The 14,128-nt window shown below is 38.9% G+C and overlaps 1 protein-coding gene across 1 annotated transcript; it reads left to right on the top strand.

Moving 5' to 3' along the window:
• Positions 1-5,858: 5,858 nt before the first annotated feature.
• LOC117315134 (uncharacterized protein F54H12.2-like) lies at positions 5,859-6,389 on the top strand. Its single transcript, XM_033869279.1, has one exon. The coding sequence runs from the start codon at positions 5,859-5,861 to the stop codon at positions 6,387-6,389; it is 531 nt and encodes a 176-aa protein (XP_033725170.1).
• The last annotated feature ends 7,739 nt before the right edge of the window (positions 6,390-14,128 follow it).

Here is a 14,128-nt window from a genome sequence, read left to right as displayed (position 1 = left end):
ATGATGGAGGTTGTCCTCTAGACTTTTCCTCAAGTCTGCTAATTCCTTAAATTCTTGGAGTGTTAAAGGCAAGTAGTATTTTTTTTTCTTTCTTGCTTATGTGCAAGTACACTGTTCCGATAAACTTATTTACCGAAACGCCCAAACCTGAGTTTATCTGCACCGAGAGCGTTTTTTCCTTTTTACCGCCCTTCTCCACTTCATTCAGAGTTATCTCTCCAAATGGATATGGTTGAAAAGTAGCCATTTTGCACCGAAATCGAAGTGACGGTTAACGATGTTGGCGCGCTTTTTATATAATCGGTATAGTTACGGAAACAACAGACATCAACCAATGAAAATTTAGATTTACGCAATGGTGAACATGTCAAAATTTGGCTAGAAGAAAAAAAAAACCTCCCGTCTTTCCATTTTCAGTGAATCACGTTGGGTTAAGGTGTTGCGAGATATAAATAAACAACCAATGTTCTACCTTTACGGGGTGGTGAGCAGGGTTTGTGTGAAAACGTATTTTATTTTTGCTGATGTGTGTGTTTTTAGTTAAAAACTATAGATAATTGTAACGAAAAGGTATTACGAAATACCTCTCGCAATGAATGAATAAAAAAATTACATTCTATTAAAATCAACCTTCTGTTCTGTTGCGTATCGGTCTTGTCTAAAATTATATGTGTAACAAATGAATGTCTTTCACTAGCTATGAGTAGTAATGTTTTTTTTTTTTTTGGGGGGGGGGGGGGGTGGGGGGCGGGGTATTGTCCCTCTGTCCCTGTAGGTCCCTCTATCATGAAAGGTCCATGTAGGTCCCTCTGTCCCTTTAGGTCCCTCTATCATGAAAGGTCCCTGTAGGTCCCTCTATGATTGGAGGTCCCTATAGGTCCCTCTATCATGGGAGGTCCCTCTATTCCCTATAATTGGAGGTCCTTATATGAAGTCCCTCCCTTGTCCCTTTGCGAGATCCCTATATGAAGTCCTTATCATGAGGGTCCCTAAAAGTCCCTACCCCTAGAGGGACGTTTACTGAGACCTCCCCTAGGTCCCACTTTTAGATGGGTATATATACATGAACTGAGGTGTATGTTCGACACAATCATCGATGACTCAAGCTCACATCGACCAGATCAAGAAAGAAGACATCAGTGTAACAGACATTTCACCAAATAGAGTCGTTTGCCGACTCAGTCTTACACAGGATGTCCTCATCAGAAAACTTAAAGGTGAGCTTAGGATTTGTTTGATTGAAGAGGGAAAGAAAACGAGACTATCGGGAGAATTTATGAAGAAACTTTTAAGTTTATCGGAGAGTTTGTGGTGTATCTGTGCATTTGTAGAAAAATAGCATGAACAACGAAACAGACAGCTGTGTTGTTGGTCATTCTTTACCCATAATACGTCCACAGCATCCGTCTTTGATCAAATGTCGTAACCGTGTGGACACATTCGTTAATTGGCCAAAACATCATCATCATTCTCCATATCAACTGGCAAGTAATGTTTTTTTTTTATATGGGAATAGAAGACCGTGTTTCATGTGTGGAGTCACTTTGAAGAATTGGAACTATTTTGACGATATCAAAACGGAACATGTTAGGTGGTCAAAAGACTGCCTATTTCAACAGATGATGTTTATCATTTAAATACCATTTTGGAATCATTAGATTATTTAATGATTACATCACTACCGTATCACAATGGACGTGTTGGATAACAGAATACAGAACTATTTGATAGAAAAAACCGAAGCAAAAGCCTATCGGAGAATACTAAAAAATCTGCTGTGTCTCTCTTACGCATACGTTGTGAAACCAAAAATTACAGAACTATTCGTATACTTCGGATGCGAGACTCGTCGAGGTAGTCAGCATGTTCAGCATGAACATGAATGTCTGATGTATTCCGGTGCTGTTGTTATAGACTTACATTTGGACGAAGCATTGGCTTATACTTATCATTTCGAAGTGGAACAAACCTGGCGCGAGTTTGGTATACAGTCTTGCATACCTGCAGATACATTTCATCGGCTGATGAAGGATGAACTTTTGAGAGACGAGAACTACGTGAAACAACGTTATAGCGAAAAAATAAAGAAATATGTGAAGAAAATCGGTGAAGTTCCGACATATCTATTCATTTGACTGTAAGAACGCATAGAGAGTAGGTACATGATGGGTGGTGATCAGTATGTAGACATTAACGTTGATGGTGATGAGCTTCCGGTAATCGTTGAAGAACGCGGTAGACGACGTAGGTACACTTGTCCCATCTGTGTGTGTCATTATGAAAACTACACTGGCAGAGGTGAAAAACGACTAGTAAAACACATATTGGAAGAGCATCCAAAAGACTCTTGGATGTAATGGTGAACGAACAGTAGCTGAAGTAATACTTTGTGAAGAATATTATCATATTATTTGTTCTACTTATAGATGGACACTGTTACCACTCACCCAGTTCATCACCATATGGCAAGCTGTGTCGATCGCTTGATGACGTTTTATCATTGGAACTGTAAACTTCGTCAAACTCCATATCAACTAGCTATCGGTGGATTTTATTACCAAGGTGTCGGTGATTATGTGGAAAAACATTGAAATACTGGAAACATAGAAATTTTTCAGTGGAATGTATTGACATTCATTGTGTTTTACCGTATCCTCCCAGTTCAACACTTGTATAGATATGGAGCCATCAGAAGCTATCAGTATGGGGAACCTATTAAAACTGACATATGCAAATCATGTTCGAGAAATCATAAGTCAAAGACAATGTGACCTTAAAGATGCCTTTATTCATGTGGATGATATCAAGGTGATCCGAGATTTCATTCGAGAGACAGTTCGATTTGATATTCGGCGAAGTGCTAGAAACTGTTTCATATCACAATTGTGCAACGCCGAATGGAGAGTAAACGAACTCAAAACAGAAAAATGGAAAAAATGTGTATGCATCATAAATCATTGTAAAATTCATAAACATTGAATGTAAGCACTTTGATATAATGTAATAAAACATTGAATACGATACATATTCATCTCATTGTCTTTTAAAATGTTGACCGAGGAAGAGAAGCGACGAATAGATGAGGTGTATTACAATTTAGAAAACGGGGGTGGTTTTACGAGTCCAACGAAAGTTCATCAAGTGTTGAAATCCCAAGGATTCACTTCACCAGGTCTGTATAAGATTAGAAGATATATTCAGAGCCTAGACGATTATAGCTTACAAAAACAAGTCAAGCGATCTTTCAAGAGAGCACGAGTGGAAGTAGCCGGTCCTTACGAGGAATATCAAGCTGATCTCGCGGATGTGTCGAATCTCTCTAAACAGAATGATGGTATTCGATTCCTTCTCGTGGTCATAGATGTATTCAGTCGCTTCCTATACCTATAAAAACGAAAACGACAAAAGACGTGTTAGATGCTTTTAGAAAGATAGTCAAACGCACAAAACCCCCAAAATGTCGATGCAGGTAAAGAATTTACCGGAAAATTGATGAGGCAGTATTGCGAAGACAATGATATCAAATACTTCACTAGTCGCAATGAACAGAAAGCATCTGTGGTCGAACGTGTAATCAGAACGCTGCAGACCATGATGTATAGGTATTTTACGAAATATAGGAGTTATGTATATGTAGACAAATTGCAAGATTTCGTCAAGAGTTACAATGCTACACCTCACAGATCATTAAATGGTACGGCTCCAAAAGATTTTAACAAAACCAACGAAGCAGACCTTTTTGGTTACATGTATCTCAGAAAGACAAGACATAGAAAAAAGAAAACAATGATTAAACGGAAACAAATCTTTAGGTTTAAGATTGGAAGCCTGGTGAGAATCTCGCACTTAAAGCAACCGTTTACGAGAGCCTTATCAACAGCAATGGTCCTCAGAGATATTCAAGATCAACAAACGTTTCTTACGCCAAGGTATACCTCAGTATCAGTTATTAGACTTTTTAAAAGATCCAATCACTGGAAATTTTTATCAATCCGAACTACAGAGAGTGGATAAAGACGAAAACGCGTTATGGTACATCGAGGAAAACTTAAAAAGCGCTAAAGGAATGGTCAAATCGAATGGCTCGTAAAATTTGAAGGTTGGCCCTCTAAATATAACCATTGGATAGCAGATAAAGACATCAAAGACGTAAGCAAAGCCTAAGATGTCACATTACGTAGTCATTCACAGCGATGGAAGTAAGAATTACTTTCCACAAAACAAACCTTATCATTTTGGTACACACTTCCAAACACCACTGAATCTACATGGGACTTGGAAAGTTGCATTAATGGACATAACATTAACAACGAGTGGAACAAAGACGAGACAAAACTTGTACTTACACAGTGACGTGTGTGACGAAAGCTTCATCGATGGTGAAAAGGCAACTCTTCTCCGTCCGGTAAGAGCAATAAAAGTAGCCAACTGGACTCAATCGTTCGACGTTCCATACTACGTACCTGTGAAAAAGTCAGAAGTGAGAGATATAGAATTTTACATAAAGACGGGAAATGACGATCTCGCGTCATTCTTAAAAGATCAAGCAACGGTTACACCTCACTTTAAAAAAAATCCTTTTATATCATGAATGTTTCAAAGATGTACGTACCCAACGTTGGGAAATGGATGAAGTATTATCAAGAGGTGGTACGTGGAAAAGAAAATGCTTATGTGAACAATACCAAACGGAACGTGAAGCAATTTGGTGGAGGATTGTCACACAATTCGAACGAATTCATGATTCCCATAGACAAAAACGACAGAGAAGGAGAAAAATCCTTACTTTCACCACGTGAGGTAAACCTCAACATGGTCTCTCCGGCTCAACAAGTCGTAGAACAAGCCAAATCTGAGATGAAACGTAAACGAGTCCCAAAACGTAGTCAGTCTGTCAGGAAACGTCAACGGGCACACACTAGACAGGCGCAGCTAAAGAAACGTAAAACAAGTAAAGTAAAACGGGTACAGCTGAAGAAACGTAAAACAAGTAAAGTTAAACGGAAGGTGAGTAAATTGAAAAAAGTTAAAACAACACTAAAGGCGAAAAGGTGAAGAAGACTAATAAGAGTCTAATATCACAATTGCTGCGTTAAACAAAGATTTCTTCGGAGAAGCACAACCTTCAGAATCGGCCATATTCGACCTTCCACCAACACAGACAGCCGTGGAAAACATTTACTATCAGGACGTGTTACCAATATCTCAGATTACGAGTGATTCCGTGGTGGAATTCGTCGTTAGTGGACAGAACGGTTTGGAATTGATCGATTTCCGGAACACTTTAATATATGCTTAAGGTAAAGATAACGAAAGCGGACAGAAGCGCCATCGCTCTTACAGATGACGTGGGACCAGTCAATTTGTTTTTACCTTCTTTATTTTCCCAAGTAGACGTCACACTACAGGGGAAGACTATCGTGTCTACGACGAGCCATCACCCTTACAAGGCCTACATACAGTCTCTTGAAATATGGTAAAGAAGCAAAGACGACCCAATTGACTACTCAGTTATGGCTAGCAGACGATGAGGGAGACATGGGTGAACATAGCCGTAGATGCGGTTCAAACGGAGCGTTGCTAACAAGAGCTAAACTGTTTGAAGGCGGAAAGGTGGTAGACCTAGTCGGTCCGCTCTATAACGATTTATTTAAGATGGATAGGTATTTATTGAATCAAGTCAACGTTAAATTGTATCGATCAAAACCAAGCTTTTGTCTCTTGTCCGGCACTGCATCGGCCGATTACAAGATAGCAATCGAAGACATTCGAGCAAAGTCAAAGTCAATCCAGCCGTCATCTATGCACAAAGTCAAGCTCTAGAAGTGACCAATGCCAAATATCCGTTTACACAGACTATGGTGAAGCAGATGACCATTTCTACCGGGACGACAAACTTTACTTACGATTATATATTTCAAGGTATGAGACCAAATCTCGTCGTAGTTGGATTTGTTAATGCCACCGCGACCACCGGTGACTACGAACAGAACCCCTGGTTTTTCCAACCATATGACATCACATCTATAGGGCTATACGTTGACGGAATACCAGTAGGCGGTAACCCTTTAAAACTCAAGTACGGAACGACCGGTGGTCAAACCACCATTCCCGTTCTGAGGCACATGCTACAATCGACGGGGAAATGGCTCAACGATACCGGTTCTAACATAGAGAGGGACGGCATTGCAGAAAGATATGCGCTCTATACATTTGAATTGGAAGCTACCTTCCAAACCAATCAATATCTCACCTTATTCAAACATGGAAACGTCAGACTAGAGGTCATCTTGGGGACAGCACTGACTGCAGCGGTAGCCTCCATCATTTATTGTGAATATCCAGGTTACTTCGAAATCAACGCTGCCAGAGATATAGTACTACCATGAACACCTCACAGTTACGTTGTGTCAGAGACTGCGATTCTGTAATGAGAAAAAAAATCATGGGGGTTTACGCTAGGGACGAAGTTCCGAGCGAGATACAAACATTTCCAATCGGATACATCGTCAATACGGACAATAGTGATAGTCCTGGAAGACATTGGTTGGCTTTTTACTGTGAATCTTAGGACAACAAGGACTTTTTTGACAGTTATGGACATTCGCCTAGTTATTTTTCGTTTGAAGCCGACACTTACAACGAAAGACGATTGCAGAGTACCACATCGAGAGTGTGTGGACAATATTGTTTATATTACCTGTTAAATCGTTGCAGAGGAGTGTCAATGGAGTCTATCCTAAGACCATTTGGAAATAACTTAGTCGAAAATGATAATTATGTGTATGAATACATTCAGAATTCGTTTCCTTGCTGTTTTTACAATGTACAAACTCATCAGACATGTTGTTCCGAATTGTAAATACATTTTGTACATTCTGAAATAAAATGTAAATAGTTCAGTTTTGTATTTGTGTCTTCATTTTACAAATAACGATGGCATGGTATACTAGAGAGAGTCTCCTAAAATTTCAATCCCCATGTAGAATCATGGTGTGTGGCGCATCTGGTTCAGGAAAGACAGTTTTGACTCAAAAGATTTTGGGGAATACCAACGGTATGTTTAGCGAACCTCCCAAAAAGATAATCCTATGTTACGACACGTGGCAATCCATCTTCGACGAGTTAAGACAAAACTTGAGGGAAATCACGTTTCATCAAGGTTTACCGAATGAAGATCAGTTTCACGAATGGGGAGATATAGACGGTCATAAATCATTGGTGATCGACGACTGTATGGCTGAAGGAGTGGATAGTCCACATCTAATGAAAATGTTTTGCGTGAAATCTCACCATCAGAATTTAACCGTGAAGTTTTTAGTGCAGAACGTACTCCAGAAAGGAAAAGTCATGCGTACATTGAGTCTAAATACACAATATTTCTTACTATTTAGAAATTAAAGAGATCAATCACAAGTCGAGGCTTTGGGGAGACAAATATTCCCCAGACAGAACGCTCATTTCAGAGAAGCTTATCAGTTGGCAACGTCAAACAGATTTGGATATTTGTTAATCGATGTCTCACCTTCGACTCCGGACGTAAATATCATCGACTTTCACTCCGAAGTACCACAACTTCGCACAAGGATCTTACCGGAAGAGGACACAGTGTTGTATTTTCCTAAAAAACATGAAAAGTTTAGTGGAATTCTGGTTGATAGCATCGAGTAAGCAGAAGAAAGACATATTGTTAACGTTAACAGATCAACAACTGAAGTTTTCAATGGAAATTATTCATAACGTTGCAGCAGATAACATATCCATTTCTGACGAGGATAAAAAGGCTATTACCAAGCACAAAGAAGTCATACATAACCCAGTGGGAACACAACGTCTGGAGAACGTTGCAGTTACTTCAGGATGCAACGTTGCATTTAGGTTGTAGTAATGTTGCAAATGAAAGTTTGGGGAACGTTTTCATACAACGTTCCCACAACGTTACTGAGTTACGATGTGGCAACGTTTTATTTACGTTGTATAAACGTTGTCACAACGTCGTATTATTTTATTTTCTACTATTGTTACCTATTTTGTACAATAAAAACTCAAGTTTTTTTAAACATTATTTTAATGTCTTTATTTCCATGTGTCCATGTGCTTGCACTCCTCCCATCACTCATATCTCTGATGTCTCTGATTACCTCGGTGCATCCAGTTATCACCATTTAATCTGTAAATAGAAAAACAATCAAAACAATTATTATTGATATACCGTAAACTTTTCGGCAATATATCATAACGTGCTCGGTTAACAAATATGCGTGAAACTAAACTTATGCCCGGTACCCTGGTGATACCAAAAACGTACATCCGTTGTACGTACGTACGTGAAGATAAATCATAACATGCCCGATCTGTTTGTAAATAAACACAAGTCAAAATCAAACGCAGTGTATTAAACAAAATACGAATCATATAGAACATACCTTGAATTACTGATCTGTATTCAGGAAGAAAGCTGATTCCATATGTTATTTTGAAAACAAATACATAATCATACAAAGGTGGCAATGGCATAATTATTATAATAATATATTTAGCAAAATTAAGAAAATATGTCCACATTGTCCATGACATTGACTAGACTAAAACACATTAATATGATATAAATTATCAAAATTAATAAAGTAAATATCACCACATGGATTCATGGATTATGACAATTATTATTTCATTTCATATGGATAAGAAATTGTAATAAATGTAAGAATGACTAGAGACTTTATGTAAATTTGGCAATGATATATTTACATACATGTATTTAGCAAAATACTGAAGAACACTTTAATGCACTAGTAAATATGACCAGAGGGACTGTAGTATTAAATTCTTATAACTTCATCTAATGTAATCTCAATGAAAAATCATAATAAATATAAGTATGACTAGAAAACTTAAACACAAAATTCCACACTAGTATAGAATAAACATATTTACAAATGATACCAACTACAGGTACTAACAAGTAATTTACGATTTCAGTGACCTAGCATAAGAGCCCCTTATGTGATCCAACTCTTTTTCAGAGTAACTGTTCTTTTTTGCAGAAGATTTCAAAACCAGCAAGGCTTCAAGAGTGTCATCACCCAATGTTGATCTTTGGTCATTTCTGTTTTTCCTGACACAGGAGAAAACCCTTTCACAATGGGCACTGCTGTGTGGAATTGTCAGAATTCCACACATTACCATTGCCAGCTCCTTAAACATATAGGAATCATCACTGTCTTTAAGACTGCCAATAGCCCATCAGGTTTGGTCAATTCTGTCTCTAATACACTCACTGATATCAGTTGTTTGGTACAAAACAAACTGCTCTGTAACCCGATCCTTGGTGGTTTTAGGTGGTTTAAGACAAGGATATTTCCGTAAGAAGTAATCAATGTCTGATCTCTTTGAGGAGGTTTGAAGTTCAACATCTACTACTTCAGCGGTAGCAAGAAGTGGATCGTCAAGAGGCAATTTCTGGATCATGTAATCACACACTTCTGTGAAGTATCGGACAACATTTTTGTAGAACTCCTTGATTTTACTGTCCCTTAGATGATTGTTTTCTTTATTTTGAATAAATTCTTCAGCTTTTTCACCAAGAACTAACGCTTGATTAGACTTAATGTTATATGGAGGTTTGTACTCCACTTGGGTCACAGGTTTTCCAAGCATTGCACTGGGTTTAACAAACTTTGTCATAACATTTCTCAGAACTTTCAGAAGAGATCTTCTCAACATGTGAATCTTGGGTTGTTCAGCTTGAAGATTCAGTAGGACATCATCAAACACTGTCACAGTATATTCAAGAAACATTACATATAACTTGTTAGTGGGACTGCGAATGAAACCAAATATTGCATCAACCTTTCGTTCAGCATACGTTGGCTCACGACTTGAAGAATCATCAGCACGCTTTTCCTTGGATGGAGGTTTTTGAGTTGCAGTAGCAGAAACCTTAAGCTTAGACTTGTTGAGCTTTTCAACCTGGGAATTATTTTCCTCATTAAAAAAGGCTTTAAGGGCATCCCAGTTGTGTAGCAATCGAGTAATGCACCTGTAGGAAAATAAAAATGAGTGTTGTTTAATGTCATATGCCCATATTAAGGTCACTTACAGTGTCTGTTTTATTTTTTGGAAGCAACTGGAGCAAACTACAGACCTGTAACAACACGTAATTGGCAAATGTCTCACACTTTGTGGAAAAGGAGATACAATTGATTATCACTCTTGGACATTTGATGTGTTCATTGAAAAATAAACCAGTCTCTCACTCGCAGTTATTACCTTCCAATACTCAGCCATCTTGTGACGACATGTTTTAGGTTTTTTCTCTGGACTATGTCAAAAAGCTCCTGGGTACCCCTGAAACGTGATTGCCTCTTATCACTTTTGTTGAAGTAGTAGAAAATGTCAATCAATATTTCATCTACTGGTGGCATTGATGCAGTTGCAGCTTTTTTGGCAGCGATGTGGACGAAATGCAAACACCCCCTTGTGTTTTCCCACCATCACACTTGCATTATCACATCCAAGGGCAAGGCAATTTGTCCAGGGAATGTTGCGCTGATGCAGTTCGTTGTTTATCATGTTATAAATAGCTTCCCCTGAAAAAACAAAAACAGTTTCTTTTCTTCATGTCAGACTTGAACATACTGAATGCAAATAAGTGTGTGCAATCAATGTTTTACATGACAAACTTGGTGGAGTCTTATGAGATGACCATTTTATGATTTTTCTGCAAGCGATATATTATATGCCGGTTTAGAATACAGGACTATGTATATGTCCTAACTTACCATACCCATCACAAATGGTTGTCAGATTGTAGATGTTAATCAGAGGGTAAACACTTTTATTTACTATGTGCACCAATGTAGTATTATCGAGAGAGCACTATGAAGTTGGAAGAAGTTCGCTCTGTCAAATACAAGAATGTCCGTAAAGGACCTGTTAAGTGTATGTCGGATGTTAAACACTACACAAAAGTAACACAGTACTTTTCATATCTCAACATATGCATCCCTTTACCTGTTGCTGAGCCATCACAGATAGGAACTGATAGCAGCTCAGAATTAACTGTTCCCGTGGAAGTGTCTAAACTTCTAATCACCAGAGGGTACTGTTTGCTTTTCTCATCGTTACTACCATCTGTTGAAATTGTAAATGGTCCTTCTTTCATCCTCTGTTGTAAAACATTTTGCTTCATTGAAGAGATTTCTTTGATGAAACATGTTGTCTTGTTTCTTGCACACTTCATCTCTAAAAATGACAATGAACAAAACTTAAACAGGCCCAACATGAAATAAATTTTATATTGAAACACTACAGTCCCATCTGTGAGCATTGTGTTTTAAATCAAAAAAACCTGATGGGACTAGAAACACTACTGACATGAAAATATTACACTGTCAATGACTGTGCTGACATTTTGTTTTTAATATTTTTTTCCAATGTAAGCGGTTTCTTATACGGAGTTGTTAATTATGAGAAGAATCATATAATTTACCTGTAGCTATTTTAGAGTCGGGGAACATTTCCTTGAACACGTTTGGAAGTGTGTCTGCTGTGGACAGTGACAGATTTTTTTCGGCAATGCACTCGCACATCAACAGCTCTGCCTTTGTAACATTTCTTTTTTTGTTCTCCATTGTCTCTGTTTGTTTGCCACAAAAGGAAAGAATAGATCTGTTCCTTTCCACATCAGCAGCTGCTTTCGTGTGACTTTTTCTTTCAACATGTCTCCGGCAATCAAACATTCCAGCATGGCCACAAGAAAAGTCCGAGTTGCAGATTGAACAGTGAACAAATGCGTCTCCTTTTTTGGAAGGACCAAGGCATTTATAAGCCACATGGTATTCAGGGATATAGGTCTGTAAATGTCGCTGTTTAAGTTCATTTGACACGTTCAAATTCTCATCGGTTGCTTTCCTTTTCGGCATTTTCTCCTCTTGAGAATTGTTGATGTGCGGCCATTACGTGACCGAGTTTACCTTGTGCTTTACCATCGGAACGCCTCTAACAGTAACGTTGTTACAGTTCAGTGTAGCGCACCTTGTATCATAGAAGAATCTAGAGAATGCCGCATGCTTTTAATCAACAAAACGCTTTACAATAACGTTCTGTGCTGGTATTACGTAAGCCGTTACAAGACTATGATTTTGGGTGCGTTCGATAGAACACTGAATACACGGAACAGTATACGTAATAGTAAAAAATCAACAAGCAATTCTTTATTTAGCGTATTTTTTTCAAACAAAGCGTAGATGCGTAATTAGCCATCATTTAGCGTAAAAAATACGCCAAAAGCGTACAAGTAAACAGGTCTGTAGATGTAACTGTGAAACCGGTAGTACACCCACCGCGTCGAGTTCCAGTTGCGTTACGCGACAAGTTAAGCAAAGAACTTGTTAGAATGGAAAGTACTGGTGTTATAGAAAAAGTAGATGAACCATCAGACTGGGTTAATTCAATGGTACTGGTTGAAAAACCCAATGGCAAGCTAAGAATTTGTTTGGACCCAAAGGATTTAAATGGTGCTATAAAGCGAGAACATTTCCCACTACCAACCTCAGATGAAGTGAGTAGCAAACTGAGTGGAGCTAAGTTCTTTAGTAAGTTAGATGCCAGCAGTGGTTTTTGGCAGATACCGTTGGACGAGGAAAGTTCAAGATTATGTACATTTAGGGGCGATAAAGGTTTAAGCGCCTTCCTTTTGGCATATGAAGTGCACCCGAAGTGTTTCACAAAACGGTACGGAAAATCTTGGACGGTCTCGACGGAGTACCCTCAATTATTGACGATATATTGATATGGGGATCAACAAAGGAAGAACATGACAGACGTCTAAGAGAAACGTTTGATCGTTGGTTTGGTTGGTTTATTTTGTTTAACGTCCTATTAACAGCTAAGGTCATTTAACGTTTGATCGTATACGCCAAAGTGGGTTGAAATTGAACAGACAAATGTCAGATCCAGCTGACCGAGGTCACATATTTTGGACACACATACTCAGCTGAAGGTCGATCACCAGATAAAAGTAAAGTAGAGGCGGTTGTCAGCATGCCAGTGCCAGAAAACAGAAAGGACTTGGAGAGATTCTAAGGAATGGTGACATATATCGCGAAGTTTGTGCCTGGGTACAGTACAGAGTCTGGTCCATTACACGAACTACTGAGGAAAGATGTTCTGTGGGAATGGACTTCACATCAACAACAGGCGTTTGAAAAACTGAAAGATATGGTGACAAGTGCGCCAGTCTTGAAATACTACAACCCTAAGAAACCTGTCAAATTATCAGTCGATGCTTCACAGAGTGGTCTAGGGGCAGTCCTGTTGCAGGAAGAAGAACCAGTAGAATATGCATCTCGGTCACTGACTGATGGAGAAAAAGGATATGCTCAGATCGAGAAAGAACTGTTGGCAATTGTCTATGGTTGTGAGCGGTTCCAACAATACGTGTATGGACAGAAAGTCGCAGTAGAAACAGACCATAAACCGCTACAAAGTATTATGAAGAAACCACTGTTTGCAGCACCAGCTAGACTGCAGCGTCTGATGTTGAGATTACAAAAATATACGCTGAGTGTGACCTACCGTCCAGGATCTACAATGTACATAGCAGATCAATTATCACGCGCATACCTGAAAACGAGTAAGAGTAGTGACTGTATCACTGAGGAGCTTGAAGCTCAGGTACACATGGTACTTAATAGTTTACCAGTCTCAGCGGAGAAGTTGTCGGAAATAAAACTGGCTACAAAGGAAGACAGTGAGATGAGGACTATAATGGAAATGGTCAAAGATGGCTGGCCAGAGGAGAGGTCAGCTCTTCCCTTGAACATTAGAACATATTGGCCATATCGTGACGAAATCATTGTAAGTGATGGAGTGTTATTCAAGGGAGGAAAGTTGATCATTCCAAATCCAATGCGCAAGCAGATGGTGCAACGTGTTCATTCAAGTCACATGGGAATTGAAAAAAGTCGAGCACGCGCACGCGATATACTGTTTTGGCCAGGGATGTCGTCGGATATCGAGGAACATGTTTCGAGTTGCCCTACGTGTAATCAATTTCAAAACTCAACTCCACGTGAGCCATTACAGCCACATGACATACCTGAACGACCTTGGCAAAAGATTG

The sequence above is a fragment of the Pecten maximus genome, chromosome 17 (assembly GCF_902652985.1).
Source record: "Pecten maximus chromosome 17, xPecMax1.1, whole genome shotgun sequence".
NCBI classification, from domain to species: Eukaryota; Metazoa; Mollusca; class Bivalvia; order Pectinida; family Pectinidae; genus Pecten; species Pecten maximus.
Note: the sequence above shows the minus strand (reverse complement) of the source record. Positions and strands in the feature narration are given on the sequence as shown.

Excerpts from the sequence above, each read along its gene's own strand:
- LOC117315134 (XM_033869279.1), top strand. The coding sequence starts at position 5,859 with ATGGTGAAGCAGATGACCATTTCTACCGGGACGACAAACTTTACTTAC.